The 23915-nt window shown below is 41.4% G+C and overlaps 2 protein-coding genes and 1 long non-coding RNA gene across 4 annotated transcripts; 2 read left to right on the forward strand and 1 right to left on the reverse strand.

Annotated features, from left to right (window-relative positions):
- Positions 1-158: 158 nt before the first annotated feature.
- On the reverse strand, positions 159-9341 carry LOC117137062 (putative fatty acyl-CoA reductase CG8303). Its single transcript, XM_033298275.1, has 6 exons — positions 9224-9341; positions 3028-3384; positions 1575-2079; positions 1069-1510; positions 752-1009; positions 159-679 (listed from the first exon to the last, which is right to left on the reverse strand). Exons 2-6 carry the CDS (start codon positions 3316-3318, stop codon positions 547-549), a joined length of 1629 nt encoding a protein of 542 aa, XP_033154166.1. The 5' UTR covers positions 3319-3384; positions 9224-9341; the 3' UTR covers positions 159-546.
- Positions 3882-5531, forward strand: LOC117137061. Its single transcript, XM_033298274.1, has one exon. The coding sequence runs from the start codon at positions 4092-4094 to the stop codon at positions 5394-5396; it is 1305 nt and encodes a 434-aa protein (XP_033154165.1). The 5' UTR covers positions 3882-4091; the 3' UTR covers positions 5397-5531.
- A 7717-nt stretch (positions 9342-17058) lies between the features above and the next one.
- On the forward strand, positions 17059-23914 carry LOC117136940. Of its 2 annotated transcripts, none has more exons than XR_004459119.1 (3): positions 17059-17142; positions 17483-17723; positions 23833-23914. It is a non-coding gene; the product is annotated as an uncharacterized LOC117136940 (long non-coding RNA). The 2 variants fall into 2 exon arrangements; XR_004459118.1 differs by having other exon boundaries at positions 17062-17407.
- The last annotated feature ends 1 nt before the right edge of the window (position 23915 follows it).

The following is a 23915-nucleotide window of genomic DNA, read 5'->3' on the forward strand; positions in this document are numbered from 1 at the left end:
CAATTTAAATGTTATCTCATTAGCAAAGAATATTAAGAAACACAATATATAATGTCTAAAAAATGTAAAAATTCCATGTCCACATCCCCCATAAATCCGTTCCCACACAAACCATACCAATAAAAACACACACATCCTTTCCTTAATATAAAAATCATATTTATTTGAATAATAGTTACATATTTAATCATTTAAAGTTTAGTTCTCGTATTCTTCGACTATTTGACTATAAACCGGTTGATAATTACAACAATCTAGAATTGTTCATTACTTTTACATTACGTGTTTAGTTAAAGTGACTAAGTTTTGGGCTACTTTTGCATTGCTGTGTGAATAGATTCGTGTCTAGTGTTGCTTCGATTGTTGTTGATTCATATGATACATTTCGCTGACTTGTACTTGGCTTGTGTGAAAGAACTTAAAAGTAAAATACATGATACCCTACTAGAACAAACTACGGATGGAAACGAACAACCATGTGTGGTAGGATCGCACTTGGAGCGGAAATATTGCACAATCCAACAGTTGGCGATTCATATCCAGCCACTACAACCAGACGAGGAATCCCCAGATCAGAACCGCCAACGTAAGTCCGATCTGCAGGCCCAAAGTTAAAGTGAGGGCAAAGTAGAGGACGGCGAAGATGACCACATAGCCCGCATAGTACAGGAAGTTAAAGCTATAGACAGGGCGGAAATGAAATGAAAATTGATTCCATGTGCTTTAGATCGGTGGGATGAGTCACACTTACACCTTCCAGTAGTTGCGATGCCACTCCGTGGTCACTGCCGACTCCTTAAAGTAGAAACGCCGGATTCCTATCAGACACCGATCGATGAACTCCGACCAATCGCACTGACTGGCATCGAAGTTATAGCGCCGTCGATCGCTTTCCGGTATTAATGCCGATATACGCAGCGCGTTCTTTAAGGAGTACCGGAAGTCCTTGTCCAGGAAGTAGTCAAAGGCCTTGGTGCCTTTCTGGAACACCCGCATGTACTCGTAGGCTCTAAAGTAGATAAATATTATGGTTACAACTTAAGTAGATCCACCTTTTTTAGTACTTACGTGTGCTGTGGCATTCCGATTCCGAATAGCTTCTCTGGTATGATAAAGACCATCGCTGGCAGCAAATGGAACAGATAGAAGAACAGATTGTAACGCCATCCGTTGCGCAACTTCGTCACCGGCTTCCAAACAAAACTATTCGGCGGATGCCGCTCCACACTATCGTTGATGATCGTGCAGAACTCGGCGAGATTCAGAGGATTAACCTCTCCCGACGTGCAATGTATGATCTCCGGCTGCTCCACCTTCCGGGTGCCCACGTACCAGCCCATAACCAGTGATGAGTTGATCACATAGTCGCATGGTATGATGTCGATCACAGCATTAGCATTCCCGCACATGGTGCGGAAAATTCCCTTCACGAAACCGGCCAAGAAGCCCAGGTGACCAGAGTTTGCATTACCCACCCAGCCCTTCATCGGGTTCTCCAGGGTTCCATAAACTAGAAATGAAATGTTATTGATTAAGACATTTTCCTGCCGCTTGGAATCCCAATGGCATCTCACCAATCGATGGCCTAACTATGGCTGCTGGCAGTCCGGACATCTCGGCCATCAGCAGATTCTCCGACAGATTCTTGGTGAACGTATACGTATTGGGATGATCCCGGATATAGCCCTTGCACTTCTGATCGGTGAAATCCTCCCAGGCGGAGTCATCTTCGGCCATCTTCATCATCTCGTACGGATCGAACTGTGACTTGTACACCTCCTCGGCAATCAGACCACGATTGTTGCTGTTGCAGAAGGCCGTGGAGCAATAGATGTAGGCCGCCAGATGCTTCAATTGCTTGGCCAGCTCAATGGTGCGCATCGTTCCCGTGAGATTGGTGCGAATGGCGGTGCGCAGCGGGGAGCTGAACTTGATGGTGGCCGCACTGTGGTAGATCACATTGACCCGATCGATCAGCTCCTGCAGGAGCTCAGGGCCAAAGCCAAAGTTCGGTTCGCTCAGTTCGCCAACCACTGGGACCACCTTCGATAGAGTCTTCTCCGAGTACTTCTCGAAAATCTGTAATTAAATCATAATTTACATTTGCAACATTAAACAAACATTTTATTGAATATAATCTCATGCATCGTAAACTTTTGATAACTCTAACCAAAAGGATATGGTCATTAATTGGTAGCATAAAAACCTTCAAGCTATAAGTGATTTTATGACTTGCAACAGCAGCAAATAAAAGTTGTATATACATTACTTCGATATTTTTCAACAAGTTGGAGGAGACCTATTTTTTCCCCTCTAAAGACGGATGTTGAAAATTAATTTCACTACTGTTCGGAGGTTGGGTTGCTAACCATACACGCCCACATTATGGCCAACAAATTATGATTGTTAGCGATGAGTGCTTTTTTCGGTACTTTTACCTTTTTGGGAAACACTCGTAAGTAAGCAATTTTCAAAGCAAACAACATATGATGTTAGCTGCTTTTTGTTGTGCCATTAAAAATGCGTTTAAAAATAAAATAAATTAACGAGTTGTGAAGAGGGCCTAAAAAAATTAGGAAAAAACAAAAGACTTTTTGTTGAACCGAAAATTTAAGCACTCTCTAAATATAATTTATATGATTTAAAGGCATTACTTGTATAAACTTATGTTGATTGAATTGATTGAAAGAGCTAAATAATTCAAAAATATAATAATAAGTTACGTTATTCCAAAGTTTGTAATTAAAGAAAATAACTTTTTAAATATTTTCAAAAATCCCAAAAGAGTATTGCACACTGGTAGTTAAAAAAAAGATGAAAACAAAAGAAAATGAAAGCCCCACGGATCGCGGCTCGCAACGGAAGAGGTCGGCCAGGTTACGACTTTGACAAATTAACGCTCCATAAAGAGACTCGTAATTGGCTTTAATTATATACCTGCAGACGGCGCGTCGGGGGCAGGTTCGTGTCAGGGGGCGTGGCCGGTCGACCGGTCAAACAATCTAAAACAAATGCCACCAGACTTACCGGCTTCTGGAGCAGGCGACGAATCCGCTCGTTCGGATCGAACTTGCGCTTGCCCCGGACCAAGACGTAGATGGTTCCAATGTCGGGATGTGTGTCCAGCAGAGCCTCGATGAGAACGGTGCCCAGGAATCCAGTGCCGCCGGTGACGAAGATGTTCTTGTGGGCAAAGAACTCCGGTATGGTCAGCGAGGTGCTCAACTGGTGGCCATTGACCCGGAGCTTTCCGTTTCCGATGCTGTTGTTGTTTTCCGGGGAAGAGGTGGTGCCGCCATGTTCCGTGATGACAGCCATGGTGTAGGGCTCAAGATTCGTCGGCGGCGCCAATTTGCTGCTGAGATTCGAAGACGGTGCGGCAAGCTGTGGCAGAGAAATAAGAGGAAAGGAAACGCGCCGTGACATCGGTTAGTTCAAGTTCATTAGTCCAACTGGATCGCTGCGATTATGAAACCAAAGCCGGCGATCGAAAAACGAATCGAAAAAAACCAGACAAACTTCTCAGTGTGTCAAGTTTAGCTAGCGGCGGAAGTGCATCATAAATCTGTTATCAAAATTAGATGGAAGTGGAGTGCACGATGCGGAAGGCAGACAACCTCCAACGAAGACAAATGCTGCATATTTACGCTTTCCACACTTTCCCATTTGGGTGTGAAACCTAATGGATAGGTACTTCAAAGGTTAACCGCTTGGCATGGTCAGGAAACCTCCAAATGAGCACATCATTTCTGAGTGCATTTTCGAAGATTGTTTCTAGTATTGGGTTAACGAAAGTTGAAGGCCAAGTAGGTCATGAGTACCACCTCGATTTTTTGAGTTCAACTGGGATAGCATTGCTTTTTACTTCCTGGGAAAAAGTCATCAGCGTTATCATAATATTCCCAGTTTGCGAAGCGTTCAGTTCACAAAATTTCGGTCTTTAATTTTTGGAGTTAAAAATTTGTAGCTTACAAAATTGAAAATTCAAAAATTTGGTTCGGAATTTTATTTTCAGACAACACCCTCTCGTGCACGCATCAAAATTATTAGTTCTGATAAGGGAGTTCAATCCAAGACGAATCAATAGCAAGATGAATACCACTTTTAAAATGGCTCGAATGAGCCTGAATCATTCCTGGCGGTTTGTTAGTAACAAATCCAAGGGGCAATTTTCCAGTTTGCGGCGATTACCTGCAGTTAGCAGCCAAAACCGTCGTTACGCAGACCGATATACCTTCGATGACCAAACTCAAGCACAAATCCAGGGCATCAAGAAGATGAAGGAGATGGGCGAGGTGCCCCAGGAGTCTCCTTGGCGTGACAGCGAATGGTCTCCCGATTTTCCCGAGCGTTTGGATGAGATGGGCTATGAGTCCCACTGCAACGATCGCCTGTATATAGCCAAGAACAAATTACGTCACGAGCAACAAAAATATGAATTGGAACGTGAAGAGCGTCGCAAGAAGGCCCAAAGAAGAATCAGTAGTCACTTCGCTAAAGGTCAGGCAGAACCGGAAACATTGCGCCGGCGTACCATCTCACAGGATCCGGCCGAACACCAAAGGCGTCAGGAGGCGATTATCGAGCAGAATCGCCGACGGTGGCAAAATCGACCGGAATCTAGAAGGGAAACTAATACCTCCGGCATTACCTATCGTCCGGATAAGCGAAAGGAAACGTATACTGAGACCACTGAGAAAATGCAAAGGGAATCGGAGGACTACCAGCGCCAAAGACGCAATACAGAGAGCTCAGAGGAAGCTCAAGACAGCCAGACAGTGGTCTACGATTCCAATCGTCCCACGGCCGAGTGGTTGAGGAAGCGCCAGGAGGAGAACGAGGCGGAGTACTGGCATTCGTGGCAAACATGCCCATGCTCCCGGGAGTCGGAGACCACAGAGGAGGTGAAGCCCCACCTGAAGCGCAAGAAGGTAGTGGGCATTCCACCTGCATATCCAAGGGATTACCAACGACGCGGCTACCATCAGATATCCCCACCTGCGTATGCACTGAAGGCCAAGACTATAGTGATGATACCAAAGCGGCGACCCTCTGGCATCGATAAGCAGTACCACAAGTTTGCCAGGAAACAGGCGGCTCTATGGCAACAGGACTTCGACGAGATCCAGGGCAACGGGCAACCACTTCAGATGCCCAAGAAGGAGGAAAAGAAGAAGCCCAAGAGGAAGGAGGATCGTCGATCCGTAGAACCGCCCCGTTTCCGAATAGTCGTCAAGACCCGTGCTCCCGCTATCCGCCCCTCTACTCCCGTGTTCAATTACTCTGGCCAGATGGATATGCCGCCAGCCATCGCTGGACCCAGTGCCTACATGGGATCTCACCGCAAATCTGAAGGCGAATCCTGGCGCAACTTCTTCAGGGCCAGCAGCTCATAAATGGAGCTCATTTTACTACAGCGTTGTGAATTGCCTTTTTATCCAGAGTTATTATTTGAAAATGAATACTTGCTGAGCTCCTGGCAAAGTTCTGGGATATTATAGTAAAATTTAATATAATTGACGTTGAATGAATTCTTTTAACTAATCAGTGAATCACAATTGGGGGTTATAGTAAGAAAATTCCACTCGGGAATCTACAAAAAACCGACATATTTCCACAGTCAGCAAACCAATTAATATAGAAGTAGTTGGGTGATATGGACAAAATGTAGCAAATGAGCAACCTGCTTTTTATAAGTCAAGTAATTAATTCCGACTAGTAATGGCAATTAAAGTTGACGCGTATAGCTGTTGCCTATGACATGTGTTGGGGTTCCCATATTTCTGGAATAGTTTTGATAATTCCTATTAAACTCGTAATGGAATTTGCCTGTACTTATCCCAGCATTTACATTCCAACACTGAACTTGAAGAAAACCAACTGCACAATTTGAGGGCTAATTTACCCTTTAAACTTTCCCACACTTAAGGCCCATTAACCTTTTACTTTAATCACCAAGTGGATTAGAGTGGCTAAGCTTACGTTAATTAATACCCCCAAACTTTCGACTTGTCACACTGCCACAATCGGACCCATGGCCGTTGCCCAACACTGTTAACTGTACTTTCCCGGCCAACTGCAAAACCATTCACAAAGCCGCCTTTTGTTCGCTCCATCCGAGACCATCAATAGCTCGACTAATTAATGGCAAATGACGCGTATATCCGAAAAAAAAGAAACCGAAAAGCCTCGACAAGTTAAAAAAAGAAATCAAACCAAGGTATGTATAGCCAATGTAGTTAGATCTCACACGGCACATTGCCCAAGCATCGAGTACAGGTGGAAAACATAATTAACGAAATGCGTAACAATTTGTTGGAGGAGAGATTAATTTCGGACATTTTTCGTGTGATTCCAAATTTGTGTCAAGGCCGCCCAGGCGGAGATCTCGAGTGGAGTTGTCTGGTTCGAGGAGGTGGAGATCTATATAGGCCCACAAACACCATTAATATTCGGAGTTTGGCCAGCCAAACAAAAAAAGCTCAGCTCAATCAAAATGCACGGTCACGGTCAAATCTCGGTTGATCTCTAGAGATCGTCGTGCTGCGTTGTCTTCGTATGCATATGAGTCCAATGGATCGAACATCGAACAGATCTCTCGGATACAGATACAAAGTGGTTAAAATGGCGCGATTTCAGTGTTTTTCGGTGCCTAACACCCGGGTGCTAATTGATTCGCTTGTAATTGACCAACTGACAGATCGGACAACCTCCAAAAATCCGCACTGGCTTTTCCTGACTCAACACATTTTGTTCAATGGCATTTCGCTTTCGAAAATAATCCGACATGTGGCCCGATCCGAAACCCAGAATTATGCAAATTAAGTTCTCCGGATCAGAGACAGAATGCCGCCAGCTTGGCCAACATTGAATTGATCGTAGTTAACTGGTTTCGGTTGCTCTTGGCCTGGCCCCCATCCAAATGATTTGCATTTAGTTTCCTCGAACGCGGAGTCACAGAGATTCATCGCCATTTTGCCCTGGCCCAGCAACATTTTTGTCATATTTTCATCGCTGATTGGTAAGACCTTTGTTTGGACTCCCAAAGTTCTTCGCTAGATTGGGCCAACAGGTTTTAAGATCGTGCATTTGGGATTGACGGCTTGAGTAATTGATGGTCTGTGGTAGGGCTAACAGATCGTTGAACTTGTCATTTTCTTGGCTTATATAAAATGGGGCCACTAACTTGTTGAGAACATAAGGTTTTTGGGCCCTTGAACAAGACCTTACCTTGAAATAGTTTGAAAATTGATTTGTTTCAGAGATTTTTCTTGTAGTCATTCAGATTCTCATCAACAACATTAATTTGATAAGGATACAAAAGAATGTTTCTTATTTGAAAATTATATATGTATATACTAAATTGAAATATTTATATATTTTTTTTATATACCTTTTTTATTTATCACATCTGAAAAATGCAAGAGGGCACTTAGAAAAATGCTTGTTGTTATGGCGTTTGCGCATTGCTCATTTCCTATTTTGCATTTTTGATGGAGAAGCACATGGACAATACTATATATATATAGATAAACAGTATATATAAATATTTACAGATGTAGCTGTGGCTGTATGCGCCCTAAGATTTGCATAATTTTGCTACGTCTGCGTTTTGCTTTGTTCGTAATTTCTGTTTAGACAAATGACTGAAACCCAGCTGGGTCTTTAGTTCCCCCCGTATTGGTGAGTATCTCTGTGTGTGCCGCTGTATATACAAACTGTTTCTGCATATTAAATATTTGGAAATTTCTTTCCCAGTCCTAAAATGGCTAATATCGCATTTCGAGCCCTAGGCGAAAACAAAAACTAAGCAAAGCCCTAATGAACAAATTATCAGAAATTTGGCAAGTTAGCTGAGCAACTCTGGCTTGGACGTGAGGGTATCCTCTAACTGTGACGAATTTTTAGGTTTTGTTTATGAGCGAAGATCCATTTTGGTCACTTTCTATTTTACGACGAACAGATCTCTCTCATCTCGGTTCGCGCCATTGATTTCTCTTCATGTGCTGTTATGATTTTATTCCATTCAAATCGATTTTATTTGACAACCTTTTTGCTTTATTTAATTTCCGCCTTGGCAACCAAATGTGTAACAATAATTCTGTTTTGTTTATGCTAGGCATGAACATTTTGGCGACGGAGGAGCAAAGGGGGAATTCGATTCAATGCGCCATAAAAGACCGAATCAAAAAAAACGTCGAAAAAGTCGCACTTGTGCTGGGCATTAGCATTAAATGGCTGTGTAGACCTTAACATTGAAAGTTCCACAAAATAAACAGAAACAAAGCAGGCTGATTGATCCTCTTTTCGGTGGGGAATTTCAATAATTGAATTCCATTGAAAGGCAAACCAAAGATTCAAGAAACCAACTTGGCAGTAGAGCATCAATCAAAAGAATGAAGAAACAAACTTGCGTGTAGAGTTTCAATCAAATGACTGAAGAAACGAACTTCATCTGCGCTTGTTACTTTGCTTACAATTTTGGACAGTTGACATTTGCTCGCTTATTTGTTATGCCCATTAAGAAGTTCTACACAACTATTGTCTAAATTATTTGTGATTCCAGGAGTTTGGCAAACCGGTTTGCGGCTAAAAAATTCGATGTCAGCCACGCAAAAAAAAAAGTAATAAATTATGGAAGAAGTGCCTGACAGAAATTAGCCACGCGTCAAATCCAGAGACAATAAAACTAAACATTAACAAGAGCTTCTTGCGTTTAACAAATTCTTCAACGCATAACCATAACAACGATTTTTGTTTGTTTTGCTGCCCATGAATTTTCCAGCAAGCGCTGGAAAAACCGCATGGGAAAACTTACTCAATCGGTGTCGCGAAAATCTAAACCAACTCGAAACACATACACAAGTTAACTCACGCAAAGAGAGCGGCTGAGAGCGAGGAAACTGGAAAAGCTATGAAAACAAACATTTAAGTGAAAATCAAAGAGCTAAGTCAGCAGCTTTTCCAATGGTTTTTCCGCAAGCCGAGCCCAACAAAATAACAAAGGTTTATTTCGCACTTTTCTAACCAATCAGAATTATTTCATCACTTCCGCTTGTATTGTTTGGCAATCGATTTGCAATAACCGCGATTATTATTATTATTATTATTTTGTATTATCGATTGCACCACCCACCCAGTGGGGCGTTTCACTTTGCACTTGATTTAAAAGTTTTGGAGCACGACTTGGTGGGGCAGATGTTAAGGCGAAGTGCAAACTAACCAATAGTGTCGGGGGCGAAAGAGAGATCGGGGGATAAGTTGGCCACTGAGGAGGATCCGCTTTTAGCCAACTTGCTGCCAATGCCGACGCACGCTCACTTAAGACTGATTGCGGGCTCTGAAAGTAATGCGATCGCAGCTAGTGCTGAAAAGCACTCACTCGCCAGTTCCTGAGTTTCTGAGTTTCACAGTTTCACAGTTTCTGAGTTTCAGCGTTTCCGAGTTCAGCTCGCCAAGACTTCGGGGCACGTAATGAAAATCGGAACAGAAAATAATCAAGAGGCAGCCCGAGAAACAAAAACCCGCGAACTCAGCACACAGCAAAAATAATATTCATAAAAGAAGGCTGAGAGAGCTTTGAGTGGCCAGCGATGTTTGACTTTTTGGTAACTGAGAAAGCTGCCTCTCCAAATTGGATCTATTACGAGTGCGTGGTATCTGTTGAGTGGATCTGGCAATGCCATTGGCTCGGAGAGAGCGGGGGCTAGCTACTTGAGCGAAAATACTGGGGTAAAAGTAATCCAAGGAACCAAATAAAAGTAAAGCTTAGGATATAGAGTAATTTTTAGGTTAAATGAGATGAGTATGATCATTTTTATAAATATTTAAGATAGAGTCGTAGAAATGTGCAACTATGTAAAATATCTATGTGTTCAGTGCTTTACTTCGTTTGCCTATCAATTTAAAATTTTCGCTTTTGAAGCAAATAATACCCCAATTGGAGTTTATAGTCATGTTTAACAATACTATAATAAAACTATCATAATATTATTCGGTTATGGTCGCTGATAAAATTAATGTGCAGAAAAAGTTAAACATAGTATTATTTTAAATATGTACACGTGCACATCATGTAAAATCATTACGAGAATTGAAATATGCCAATATATAGAAAGCCTTACCCTCTAGTTTGAGCTCCACAGCAATTATTCTACAATTTTGAAAACAAAGTCTCTTGTTGAATTGCAGCAAATTTTGCGAAATTTCCACTTTGCTACCTTGCTTCCTGTTCTTTTATTTGCAGGCACACGAAAAAGTTTGCTGACATCTCGAATTTATTGCGGCCAGGTAATACATACGATACATACGATATTCTGCTGATTTTGATAATTTGATTTTGGTGTCAATGAGGGCATTATAAGGTAGGAAAATTACCGGTAAATCGCATGAGGTGTTGCCAATCACGATATTTATTGTCTAATTATGCAAACTGACTAATTGAGTGATGGCCCCTTGATAAATCCAGCGCGAAATGCAAATCAGTGGGCGGGGTATTACAAAACTGTCAGCCAAACGATAATTCATCTGTTTGCAGAGACAAACTTTCTAAGCTCTTTCCCCTCCGACGGGTTCAATTGCAGTTGACCTAGATGTTGGTAAAAAGCCAACATCATAAAATGGTAAATACTGAAACCAGAGTATTGGGCCTAAGCAGCCGAAAACTCCAAAGCCAAAGCGCCTCGGGTGTACACACACCTGAACACCTGTAATTACGACTCTTCGCCTAACTGAAAAAAAGAATTGTCAAAATTGGCAATAATTTGGGGGACACGCAAATGAAAAGCGGTCATATGTGGTCAAAATGAGTGAAGAAGGGTCGAAAGGGGAAAATTATAAGGAAGGGGAAACCGCAGCTGGAAACTGACAACGCAAAACAATCGTGTTGTTTTGATCTATCAGGGAAGAACCTCAACAACTACAATCTATTGAATTAACATAATACGTAATATATGTGCATATGTGTTGAAAGCACCGCTATAATATACTGTTACTAAATCTTTCTTTATTTGTGCGCTATAATTGGTTTTTTAATTTAACCTTTATTAATTTAAATTTTATTTAAAATTTATCAACTACATTTTTTTGAATTCCGTTCGTGAATTCTTCTCAACAGCTATGTAAAATATCATAAAAATATATTTTTTCTCTGTAGAAAAGAATGTCAATTACCCATTGTTGTCAATTTGAATGCTCATACGAAATACTTTTATTTGCCTTTGTACATTTTCCCTCAACTCTACGAGCATCTCAGCCGAAGCCTCATGCAAATCAATTAGGCTCATTAGCCATGCAATTTCCAATCATATCAATCTCAAGTGCCTGCCAACGTGTCTTCAATTTAATTTCCCTACAATAAACTTCAACACCCAACTTCGGTAGCAAAAAAGGCTCTTGTTAGTTAATCGCACTTAGTCAGCGCTACTTGGCTGCTAGTCATGACGACTAGCTGCTATTTTTCATGGCTCGCTCGCATTTTTTAATGCCCCGTCATCGCAACTCAGTTGCAGTGGAGCAGGTTAAGAAGTGGCGCTGAAGATGGGGGATCTTGGGCAGCAAGCGAGTTGGGGCTTGGTCAAAAGCCCCCTTTGGGCCACAAAAACGACGTCATCCAGTGCGCATGAGTAATGAGCTTGGCGTCGGTTTTCATTTCATATTCGTTTTTGTCTGTTTGTCTGTTTGCCGATGTCTCACCTATTTGTTATCGTTTTAAAGTCGCTTGTCTCCAGTAATACCCTCTTTTGGGAATCCGTTGAAGGGGTACGCTAAAATAATAATGGATTTGGCATATCCGTGAAGCTTCAAGCTGCTTACAACATTTTAATTTGACTTTTTTTGAATAAAACCTCTTGAAACCATTGTAATAAGATATTATGCCAATTTTTCTTTACTTACTCCTTATTTTTTTTCATAAGTTAACTAAGATTTTTAAAACATTTTTAATAATACGCTAATTTAACAAAGAAGGAGTTATTATATGTGTTAATTAATATAGTATTATGACTTAGATGCACGTATTAACCGTTTTCATTTATTGTTTTCGTGATATATCAATTATTTTCCCCCTAAGAGCATTGAACATTTCCACCTGAATATTTCCCTATTCATTTGTCTTAATGTATTTTAAAGTTGATTAATATGCAGAGTGGCAGGGCAGTCATCAACCCACACCCCTTTACCTATATATCCGACAACTTAAGGCCCCGCCGTCCCCAAATGACAATGCATTTTTGGTTTGTTTTTGTCCCCTTTATGTTTTGATTTTCACATTTATGTTGCGTGCACTGCAATCGGCTGGCGGCCTTGCTTATTGTCCAAATATTTGGTTCGCCGAAGGTTGTGACATCAAGATTCCTATAAAATAGAGATCTGTGATCAAATATATTCTTAGATAAATGTGGGAAAAACATATTTTTTTTAAATAATGCAAAATAATCATCAAATAAATTAATTCTACCTAATAATCTTTTTATATTAAAGTTTGTATGTTGGGTACATGTAGAACATGAACATTTTAATGTTTTTGTAATGTAGTAAAGACGTTTACATGTTATAAGTCAGAATAAAACATAATAAATAAAAGAAAATAACTTTTATGACTTTCGTAACCGAAAATTGTTTATTGATTTCTTCTAATTCCCATCAATTAAAAGTTTTAAAGGGAATTACGTTCCAAACTGTTCAGATGCTGAAATGCTTTTGTTTGAACTTCCCGCGCAATGGCAACGTCGCTTTAGCAGCAGGGTGGCAGCACTGGCGGTTGTTTGAAATCGCAGCAAGCAGTGATTTGAGTGCCTCTTTGACTATTTGTGCGGCACAAATGTGCGAAAGTGCAAGAAATCCGTTTCTGTGTTTGCTGCCCGACAATCGGCTATTTTAGTTGGCCAACGCAGGCGCAGGAAAAGCGGCAAGAAGAAGCACAGGAGCGGAAAGGAAGAAGAACTAGACCAAAGTGGATTTCATTCAATAGAAAAAACGGCCAAGGTGGTGGAAAAATCATAGCAATATCAGCCCCCAGAAACCGAAAGAGAGCGTGTTTGTATTGCCGTTAACGCACCACCGAAAAAAAAGGGAGAAGAACCGTTACCGCAGAGGGTGGAGAAAGGAGAAAGCATAGTGAGAGCTACAGTGAGAGGTGAGAGAGAGCGGTATTAATGGTGAGAATCGCAGGCGGCTCGGTCGCCAGAAGCTTCTTCTTTCTGCCTCAGTCACATTTCGCATTTCGAGCAGTGCTGCTCTCTTCTTTCCGCCGAAGGAAACGGTACATTTCCCCCACTAAACGACATAAGGCTGTTCAAAGGGAAAAATAAAATAGTTATTGTTAGAAAAAGGAAGCAATCGCGACGCGAAATGCCTGGTAACGTGTGTGAGTGAGTGTGATGCCAAATAGCAAGCAAATAATTACAGCCAGCAAATAGGAAATTCCCAGCCATCCCGGATAAATCCAGTTCAGTTCAAATCGCCGCAGCATCCGCACACGTTCCTAACCTCACTTTCGTTTTAGAGCCGGTACGTACACGCCCTAAAAAGGAAAAAAAAGAAACTGGGGTCTTTCCCGAACCCAAAAGACCCCATTTTCATTTCCTCCTTTATTTTTAGCGAATTTTTGTGGCCTAGTTTGAGCATATTTTCGTGTCCCATTTTTTTTGCTCGCCGTTTATTTTTAGCCCCCTTTTAGCAGCAGCCCCTGCCTTTGGGGACCCCCTCGCTCCCTATAAAAAAATGTATGTCGCTGGGTTTATTATCTCATCCGGAGAATGTCTCTGCTTTTTGGCGTCGATGGTTGTAAAAAATTTAGCAGAAAATCTGACATTTCCGTTTCGCGTTTCCGCCAAAGAGCAGACCAGCTTTCCGGAAAGAGAGCGTGTCAGGAGAAAGCCAGCGAAGAGCTAGTGAAAAGCCAGTGTTGCTGAGTTTTGATGCGCGGAAAACAGACATTCAGCCTGAAACTATGCCTAATATTGCAACGAGTTTTCCTAGAAAATTACTTAATTAACCACCGTTGTATGTGGCCCTAAAATTGAACTGATAGAGCCGACAGATAAAGCTCTATCTTATCGGAAAACCAATAGAGCTGTTGAGTCAGCTGGTTAGCCATTATATAAGCAACCAACAACCCCCCGGAAAAGCCGGCAGACGCCCAGGAAAATAGTAGCAGAAAATGGTAGCCAAAGAGTGAATTTCTCTCTTCTCCGGGACGAATTCTTCTCTTGAGACTCTGCCACAAATCTCTCTCGAAACGAGAGCAGGCGCGTGAAATAATCTTGGGGAGCTTGGCAGGAAAAAAATGAAACAGGCATTTTCCAATTGATTTTCAAGGCGGTCGACGCGAGTATTTCCCCCGAAAGTTTCATCATATATCTCAAAGAAAATTAAATAAAATTCAGATAACGCTAACATTATTCCCAAAACGTTGAAAATGTTTCCTAAAAAACGTGAAAAGTGCAGAAAAAATTCCAAAGACTGAGCTGCTATTGCATAAAAAAGAAACGATGTGTGAGTAGTGGCATCGCGCCCGGAAAACTTTTTGGGGAAATTCAGAAGGGGTGTTGGTGTGTGCTCGGCCCGAAAGTATGCCCCAAGATGAATAGAGCTGCTGACAACCTGCCCATTAATGGGTCTCATAAATAATCTGTATTTAATCCGAATTTTTCCGACCAGTGTGTGCAAGTGTGTGTATGTGTGTGTGTGTGCGAGTGTATTATTGCACTCGACAGCAAGGCGATAACATTTCAAGTGCATTATGTCATTTTCCCCGTTTTGTTGTCTACCTCCCCCTCGATTTTACTATTCCACCCCAAGCCCCGCTCCCCTTTGACCATGTGTGTGAGTGTTTGCCATTTCACAGCCGAGAAAATGGAAAAATAAAAAGGACGAGGACGAGCATGAGAATGAGCAGGTCCTGTCAACAGGGCGCCATCTAATGCCGTAACTTTGTGTAATTAAAAAAAATATAAAAATGAACAAAGCACTTGATGAGGGGTGCTGGATGGGCTGTATGTACATACATTAAGCCTCCAAAGTGTGGCATTTGAGTGACAACGATGAAAACCATGCTATTTACGAAAAATTATTATGTTTCATACCTGATTCATCTGAAATCAAAATAGACATTATGCAGCAATATTAATGATCCATAAATCTTACAATAAATTATACAACATTTAAATAGGAAGCATAAAAACTTTTATGGGCCATTAATTTTTCTGAATTTTCCATAAATACAATTTTGCGGAAATTCCCCTTTTTAATGTGAGTATTGCCTGTCACTGACGAAAGTTTTGTTTTATGCTGGCCCATTTCCGGTCAGATGAGAATTTATTAGCTCGGCCTAAAAGTAGGCAATCGATTGGTTTTCCGCCCAGCCTCTTCGTTTCCAGCCATTCCCATTTTCCCTTTTCATCTTCTGCAAGAAAGAAATTTCATGGGTTGGCCTCGGGTTTGGGTTTGGGTTTACCTCGCCGTGCGAAATCTACGATTTTGAGACTAGTTTCCGCTTTTAGTTGGCTTATTTTTGGGATGGTGCTTGAACAGAAACCGCAAAATGTGAGAAGTGTGTGCACAATCAATTAAAAACTCAAATGTTTGCCAGTGCACTTAGAGGGATTTTGGGGGCACGTGGCAGTCAAATCTACGAAACACACCCACCGCACACCAAAAAATTATTTCCGTGCGCCCTTTAATGTAGAAAACAAACACTTTTGTATGCCTTAGTCATGTAGTTATAAACACTCCGTCGTCTATGTAAGCATCTTAAACATATTATTTTGAAATTTTGAATATATATTATACCTGAGCTCGCTATTTCGCTAAAAGGTATTGATGACGTACGTAAATCGCTGATATTTTTCTCACTAAGTGATTCATTGTGGAGCTATTTTTTAAAGTGTTTGTTTGCATGGACTCTCTTAGCTTTCAATGAGCAAAATAGTAGGGCTGACTGTTGAATATGAATGAAAGTAGCTACGCCAATGCCAAAGTGCAAATGTTTCCTGGTAATTGGTAATGAAAGTGCTTAACCTTCAAATATTGGCTACTTTTTATATGTTGTCAAAGTCGTTAAACTCATATTAAGCTGTATATTAACTAATTACCCATATTACATATTTGGTAATTAAAATAAACAGATAAAGCATAATTGAATATTAATCACTTTACCCACTACAATTTCAAATACTTAATTATTCTACTCATCTTTTATAAATGATTATTGATTTTAGTACCTGGCAAAGAATTTCAGAGCACTAGCATATTGCTTAAAATTATTAATACATAAATATTGAACTTAATGTGAATTTAAAGAATTGCAAGAAAAGTTTTAAACTTGATGCCAGACTTAAAACTATTAATATGTATTCCACCTTAAAAACTTGCGCAAGGGTTAATGCCATTTTCTAGGAACACTTTAGAATTTCCTAACACTTGTTTTCCAGTGTAGTCGATTAGTTCTTGCCGTTAACTGTGGTGAATTAATCACCTCCCCGTCCCCTCGTTTACCCTTTTTCCAACCGCAAGTGTGACGTGCCTTTCAATTAGACACGAAAGTTTTTTTTGGTCAATTTGGCCGTTGGTGCGTGGTTATGTTTTTGTGTTAACTGTTACCTGGTGGCAAGTGCAAGATTATGCATGCACACGCACACGAAGGCAGTGGCAGATACCTGATACTGCTGAAGTGTACTTTGACCTCTTTTGGCTCTGCCAACGTCGCTGCCGGCGTCTGTGTGAGTGGTCAATGTCAGTGCCTGACCACATATCCAATTTCTTCTCTTTCTCCTCCGGTTTTCCGTTTTCCACGACTTGTTTTCCACACACACCGTTCTTTTGCGGCTTTTTCAATTAAAGCTTGTTGCACGCTGCCTCAGTCGACGTTGCTCTCTTTTTCGCTCTCTTCTGGCGATCTCAAATACATATGGCATCACACATCTCGCAACCGAAATCTACGTGTCCGCCGCTCTCTCTTCGCGCTGCTTTCTTTTGTGCGCCTTTCTTGGCAGCGCAGCTTTGGAGCCGACTGCATAAATCTTTCACTTCTTTGAGGGCCAAGTTTAGTTCAGTTCCAAACGGCCGACGAAGCGGACGCGTCGCTAAAGATCACACCTTGTATATATATATGTGTATATGTGTGTGAACATATAGTATATGGTAAAGAAAAGCAGTTAAAAAAGTTAAGAAAGCGATCAAAGAACGGTCAACTCTCTCACGCGCTCTCCCTCTCTCCGTCGCTGGATTTCTTTGCGCCTGCGCAACGGTCATTCTTCGTCTTTCCTCTCTTCGCACTCTCTCGCAAAAGTGAAAATATTTGGAGAAATTTCTTGGGGGCAACCAAAGAAGAAGAAGCAGCAGCAACAGAAGAAGCAGAATTTCGGTCTCGAGTTTTTTAGTGTGTCAGGAGTGGGCATAGTTATCGGTATCATCGTATCTTGCCTTGCCAGTAGTGTCAACAACGAAATAAAGAATTGTCTATATCAATTGTCGTTCTCAGTTTTTTTCAACGCGATCGAACGGCCCGCAAAAACAACGCAAGTGTCAAAAGTTCCGCAAAACCGGAAACCATAACAAACGAATTCGCAAGTCGCCCAATGTCAATGACCTAAATTCGGGGCTTTTCGGAAAAACAAAGTGGGAAAAATCAAATCCAGTCAATGCAAACACGAATTGCGGCTGCAGCATCTTCAGCGACTTCGATTAGAGCCAATAGCATCGGCTTTGTGTTTGCCTGACATGTAAGTGCAAGCCAGGCTTGGCCCACAAATATTTGAGCTGTTTCCTTTTTGGTCGGATTATGCAATTTCAGCTTTAGCTAATATTTGACCCACGTTAAAACGTTCAATTACAGTACTGCTTCGAAAATAAGTCGCGCGGTTCTCAGTCGTTTTATAATATGTTTCTTGAAATGTGTGAAGATATTCTCAGACAATGACCCAATTTGAAATTGGCGCCTAAATTAAGATGCGGTTTTGATATATACAAAAGCTCACTAGGTTAAAAGCCATTAATTTCATTTCATTAAATTAAATAACTATATAAGATTTGTCTCACATGAAATTGATTTATAGGTCATGGGTTCTTGAACTCCATAAGTTCAAAAAACGACAAGATTAGAAAATACCAGTCACGTGTAGGTTCAGTTTATAGAAGTTTGCCTGTAGTAATATGCAGGCTGTTGCTGCGAGAAAGTTTCAAGAGGCAACTAATATTTTCGAAATTTTTGTTGCTGTATATTTGTAAAATTAATCATTGCATATTTACAAATAAAATTTGCACACAGACGAGACAACGATTAGCGACAACGAAAACGAAAATGAAAACGATAACGACAGCAGAAAGACGATGGAGCATAATAAATAAACATGGATCATGGCCACACACACACATACACACACTTACTGCCACAAAGATACTACATCTCAGGTTGCAAAAAAGAAAAACCAAAAACCGAAATAAAAAACCAAATAGCCGAAAAGCCCTCCAAAAACACAGCAGTAAAATGAGTGGGGCAGCGTTCGGTCGATTGTTTATTTAATTTTTACATTTACAAATATCATTACACCGATTTCTGCTTTTTGTGGGCTAAATATCTGTCTCTCGGACGCGGACAATGTGTCATAATTGCGAACCCACATTGACTTGACCCACATTTCTGGCTGGGAGTGGAATGGAGCGAAGTGAAATGAGTGGACGCATGCGCAAATGCATCGACAGCAAGCGCTGAGCTCAGCCGAAATTGTTGCCACAGTCAATACGGCGTGGTCGAAAACGTTAATATACATATAGCCTATAGCACTGGCATATAGTATCGGTATTTTTCAGTATCGGCAATCGTATCTCCGACTTCGAGAAGGCGACATATTTCTATTGATTACGTGCCTGGCCTACCAGAGCGCCACATCGAATTTCTTTTTCACTTTCGCAACTTTGGGCTAGATTCATTCTACTTGGCCACCGGGGCTAATGGTCGTACTCAAAATGGGTTACGGAGCCATTAAGCCAGCCACTTGGCATTCAGATCGATTGTTTATTGAGCTCACACTTTCGCAGGCCTGTGACGTAAAGCAACGAGGTTTTTTAGGTGGGAATCTGGGGAGGAATCTTACTCGAAACCTCTTAATTTTGACGACTTCGTGTACCACAGATATTGTATTTCTCTGTAAATGAAGCCCGGAAATACCCATATTGTGTCAACCACTTCATTGTTTACCTGGTATATTTACCAATAGGTATACCAATAGGTTACATTTCTCGTATTTCTTTAACAAGTAAAAAATTCTTAAGAGATTATCATAAGTTCTTATATGTATATGAATCTTACATTTTTAGATAATTACCCAGGCTTGTTGTTATTAGCTATAAAGCTGAATTTTTGCTGTTACGATCTAGTTTAAACATCCGCATTTGTTTTGAGATTCCATCACCTAACACATGGCACGTGTACTGTGTGCCCTTCTAATTGCACTTTGGATTATCTACTAAGTTGTCACCTAATTGTTATGCATTTTGAAGCCGTGACTTGAACTCGCATGTGAATGGACCCAGTTTCACAACTCACAGCTTAAAAGAAATGGGTCTTATCTTAAGGTCTAGTCCTCCATAAATCTTCATCTTACAATTGCAAAGCCCAAATTGTTTTTGATTATTCAAATTGGCCGACTGCGACCACTTTTAATTACGGCCCGACTAAAAGAATGTTTTAATTGAGCCAGTAGACATTTCGTCTTAGCTCATGTGACCGGACTAAAAATAAGATGAACTGTATATTAAAATTGTGAATTATTTAATATCTAGCGAGCGCGTGGGTGCGAGCGGGATGGAGGCCGAGCTTTTAAATTGGGTAGATAATCTGCTGACTACCTCCGAATGGGGGGGTTCCACCGACAGGTGTGGGGCGGGGGAGCCCCCATTATATACACAGTTAAATTTAACTTTTATGCTGTAAACTGCGAGATCGCTTTTGTTTGTTAATCAAGCCACACGAATTATGGGCAGTGGGAGGGAGACAGATCCGAGATCCATTCTATCCAACCCCCTACAGATTTATTCAATTACACACAAAGCATAGATAGCTTACGATAACCATAAGAGCAGACATAGTCGACCACCGGCCAGTGACAACCGGACAGGCCACAATTCCAGAGCCTCACTCAAAGGTTCAATAGAATAGAGGGCACAGACCCATTATGCGCACTCACACACTAATGGGTCCATACATCCATATATCCACACATCTGTCCAGCATCCGCCGTGGCTCGAGGTCTACTGGGTTTACATAATGAGGGGCCTCCCATTGTTGAAAAGTGAAAATGCATATTTGAACTTTCGTTTGTGGTCAATTCAGTTCGATTCGATGCGGTCCGCGGCGAAAGAAACCCATCCGAAAACGAGACGAGCTACCAAATTGCCAAAACAAACAGGTTGACACCACCGCCAAGGGATACAAATACACCTCAGAATCGCACGGTTCGTACGACTATATCTTAGCGGCCATCCTATAGACGATAGTCCGCATGCGGAAGCATTCGATGCGGCTGTAGGTTTATATATGTGTTATATGGCGAAGGCCTGAGTGCTAAAGACTCGTAATCCGAAAGCAACAAGCTCCAAATGAGGAAACAGCAGGGCCCGAAGAGAGGAGACAGTGTAGAAAAGAGCAAAGAAGAAACGCGGCTAAAGACGGGTCTTCGACCATGGGAGAAGGCACATCATTACCACCGTGGATGTGGTCGAAACACGGAATACCCTTGAGGAAGTTCCAATCACGACAAGTGAAATCTAAGATTCTCAAAGTGTATCGCGTAATTTGTAGTAGGCGGTTAACAGACGCCCTCAAATTGAACAACACTTGTTTTCGCACGTTATAAGTGTGTTAAAGGTCAAATGAGTTGCTAATCTGTAAACAGAATGAGTGGTTTTTATAATCATTATCCATATTTGCCATCGTTGATTAGCTCATTGGATACTAATTAATTACGGGCGATAATGATTTATTGCTTGTTGACCTACTTAATTTTATAGATTTATTTAAGTTTATAATGGCTTTCATTGTAAAATAATACTTTTCGAACTTATTTTAAGTTCTCTCTCCCTTGCACAATTCTTTCCTATATTATACTTTACTATTTTTGAAGTTCCTTGACATGGTCAGCTATCCCTGGTCAGCCCCAAAAGGGGTAGGGTATGGGTAGGGTACAATTTGTGAAGCGGTCGCTTCCAAATGTCCGGCAAGTCGATGCTGATGACGATGACGAGGTTGCTGATGATGATAATGCGGCACGATTATAGGAAATGGGTCAGACAATACACGGGCAGCGAAGACTGGTGTGTAACTACCTTGTCAAGGCAGGTTGAATGTTGAATGTTTACCGTTTAACAGCACACACGCAGATACATTTCGGTCTTCATGTTTGGTTAACACGCTCCGTGGGGCGGTGGGCGGGAGGCGGGAGGCGGTCGGGTGTGAGGAGCGGCGGTGGGGCAGGGGCGTGGCTGGGCCAAAGCGATGGTTCGATGGTCGTCGGTTCATTTGCCTCTTGTCGCTGGCGCGCAAATTTTCGTTGCAGTTGGTAAGAGGAGCAGTGAAGAAGAGGAGGGTGAGCAGGGGGAGGGCGAGAAAAAGTTGATTTTCAAGAAATTTCACTTTAGAATGAAGAGGAACCAGTCGGCGAAGTTGGCCAGGTCTCAGCGTCTCGAGGCTTCATTGATAAATTTACAGTTACGTGATGAGGCCGCCGTGATTGCCGCGTCGCAAAGTGGTTTAAACTTTAATTATAGAGCCGCAACACAACTAGTTCAGCGGATATGGCCGGCCCTCTGCGATTTGATAACATCGCCGAACAACGATAATGCCCGGTCGAAAGACAAACAACCAATGTGCCAATTTCTTAACACATTTCTTGGCCACATGGGGTAACAGCAACAGGGCAGCGCCGTATTTTTTCCGAAATCCGCGAAAGAAACCCTCAAATGCAAATGACCGAAAAAGTATAAGTAGTGCCAGCCATCAGTGGCGGTAGATTTTGGTACAAACTAAAAAATTGAAAACGAAAGTTTAACCAAGAAAAAAAAATAGCCGACAACAACAAAAACAAATTTAAATACATGGACGGAAAAAAAATATTGCGGAATTTAGATATTTGAAAAAGAAGAAAAAAATCAGAGGAGACCTACAAAAGATTCGAAAAATAAAAAGTGAAAGTCATGGGCAGCCGCAGTTTGAACCCCCAAAAAATTCGTTCAAGAGACGACGACGCCACGCTTTAAGCCAACATCATCATCAACGTGACTATCATCGCAGAATGACGTCACACCCCATAAGTATATCCAACTACCAATCAATCTAGCCAGATACAAAGATACACACTCACTCCCCTGCTTCCTGGTTACGATCAATATTTGGTCAACAATAAATTTGAAATTCAATTAGCAAGGCCTTTGGCGAATTACATCGCAGAATGGGCTATACTATCTGATGCAGGGGGTTCGAAGGTCAAACCCTTCCCGGCCAAACAAATACTGCGATTTTTAGCGGCGAAACAAATACGATTTGTTGTTTATTTGATATGTTTTTTCTTTTTAGCCAGAGCCCTGTTGATTCACTTGTTACCCACGCTTGTTGACAAATTCATTAGGGATTTTTTTACAACCCTACAGTCAGGAACTACGTCGGTAGAACCGAGCCGTTTGTTTGGATTGGCTAAGTGTGCTGCCCCTTTTACGCGAAGGTTAATAATACCTATATAGGTTTATAAGTATTTCCTGGGAACCACCAGCAGCAGCACCACCCCAAGTACACCCAATCTTTCACCATTTAATGTGTCTCTCTGTCTTGGGGGCTGTAGATCTTTGATTTCACAACGCAGGGCTATTTTGGACCTGCGGAGATATTGTGACGTGTGAAACACACTTAAGTGGCACTTGATCATGCGGGTCGCCATATAGCAATAGAATCTCTCGGCTCAGCTCAGCGCAGCTAAGCGCAGCTCCACTCGGCTCATGTAAAAATCGTTTAATATAGAATGAAGTGTTCCCAGTGGGCATTCGCCAACTGTCACTGCTATCGACAGTATCGTCTCCTCGGTTCGTTTCGACGGGTCTTCAGTACTCAGTTCTCGGTTTTCCGTTTTCCGTTCTCAGTTGTCGCCTTGTAAGCCGATTTAAGCATTAAGCGGATTTCGTTTTCTTAGCTCTATTGTGCGTTAAATTCAATTGCGGCCCATTGGATAAACTTTATTCGAAATCTCGTTGGTTGTGGAGTGTTCCCTTACATACATCCTTCGACGTCATTTGCATATCCTTTTTCGTGATGGCCGATTGCCAAGCTCTTAGACGTCATAGCTCGGATTTAGGTTGCCAATCAGATGCGGCTCAAAATGATTGCTAATTTTAGCCCGGTCCCAAGGATAAATGACGTTTTGATAGAAGATAGATGGATATATAATTTGATAGGTGGATGGATGGAAGGCTGGGCGGATTATTGCTAGCACTTTGATTTGGTTTTGGAGGGATATTTTACTTTGACACAAATTTGTTGTTCGTAGCTTATTGGGTAAAGAAGCTAATAGGGAATGAAGAGGGTTAATGATTGTGTCAATGGATTACATGCTACACGTATGAGCACGGATAACAAAAAATCATTAAAGGATAATCGACCGGCCATAATTGAATTAAAATTTTGTGTGCTAAAGGATTTGGCATTTTTATTGTGCTCTAGTGCTAACTACTATTTTTATTCAGTAATTTATAACTATTCATTTTATAAAAACCTGCATAGACTGAAAAGCATTCAAATATGAAACACCTTCAATTAATATGTTAAATTTGTTTCGGTTTGTCTTACAGTTCAGAAGAGCACTAAACCTCGGAAGTTGTAAGAAATCGGTCTTGTTCACCCCCACCCAACCCACAGGATACACCTGCTGAAC

This window comes from Drosophila mauritiana, chromosome 2R (genome assembly GCF_004382145.1).
Source record: "Drosophila mauritiana strain mau12 chromosome 2R, ASM438214v1, whole genome shotgun sequence".
Taxonomy (NCBI): Eukaryota; Metazoa; Arthropoda; class Insecta; order Diptera; family Drosophilidae; genus Drosophila; species Drosophila mauritiana.

Excerpts from the sequence above, each read along its gene's own strand:
- LOC117137062 (XM_033298275.1), bottom strand. The coding sequence starts at position 3,318 with ATGGCTGTCATCACGGAACATGGCGGCACCACCTCTTCCCCGGAAAAC. Across the intron at positions 2,080-3,027 it reads GTCGCCTGCTCCAGAAGCCG|ATTTTCGAGAAGTACTCGGA; the intron begins GTAAGTCTGGTG and ends ATTTAATTACAG. Across the intron at positions 1,010-1,068 it reads ATCGGAATGCCACAGCACAC|AGCCTACGAGTACATGCGGG; the intron begins GTAAGTACTAAA and ends TATCTACTTTAG.
- LOC117137061 (XM_033298274.1), top strand. The coding sequence starts at position 4,092 with ATGAATACCACTTTTAAAATGGCTCGAATGAGCCTGAATCATTCCTGG.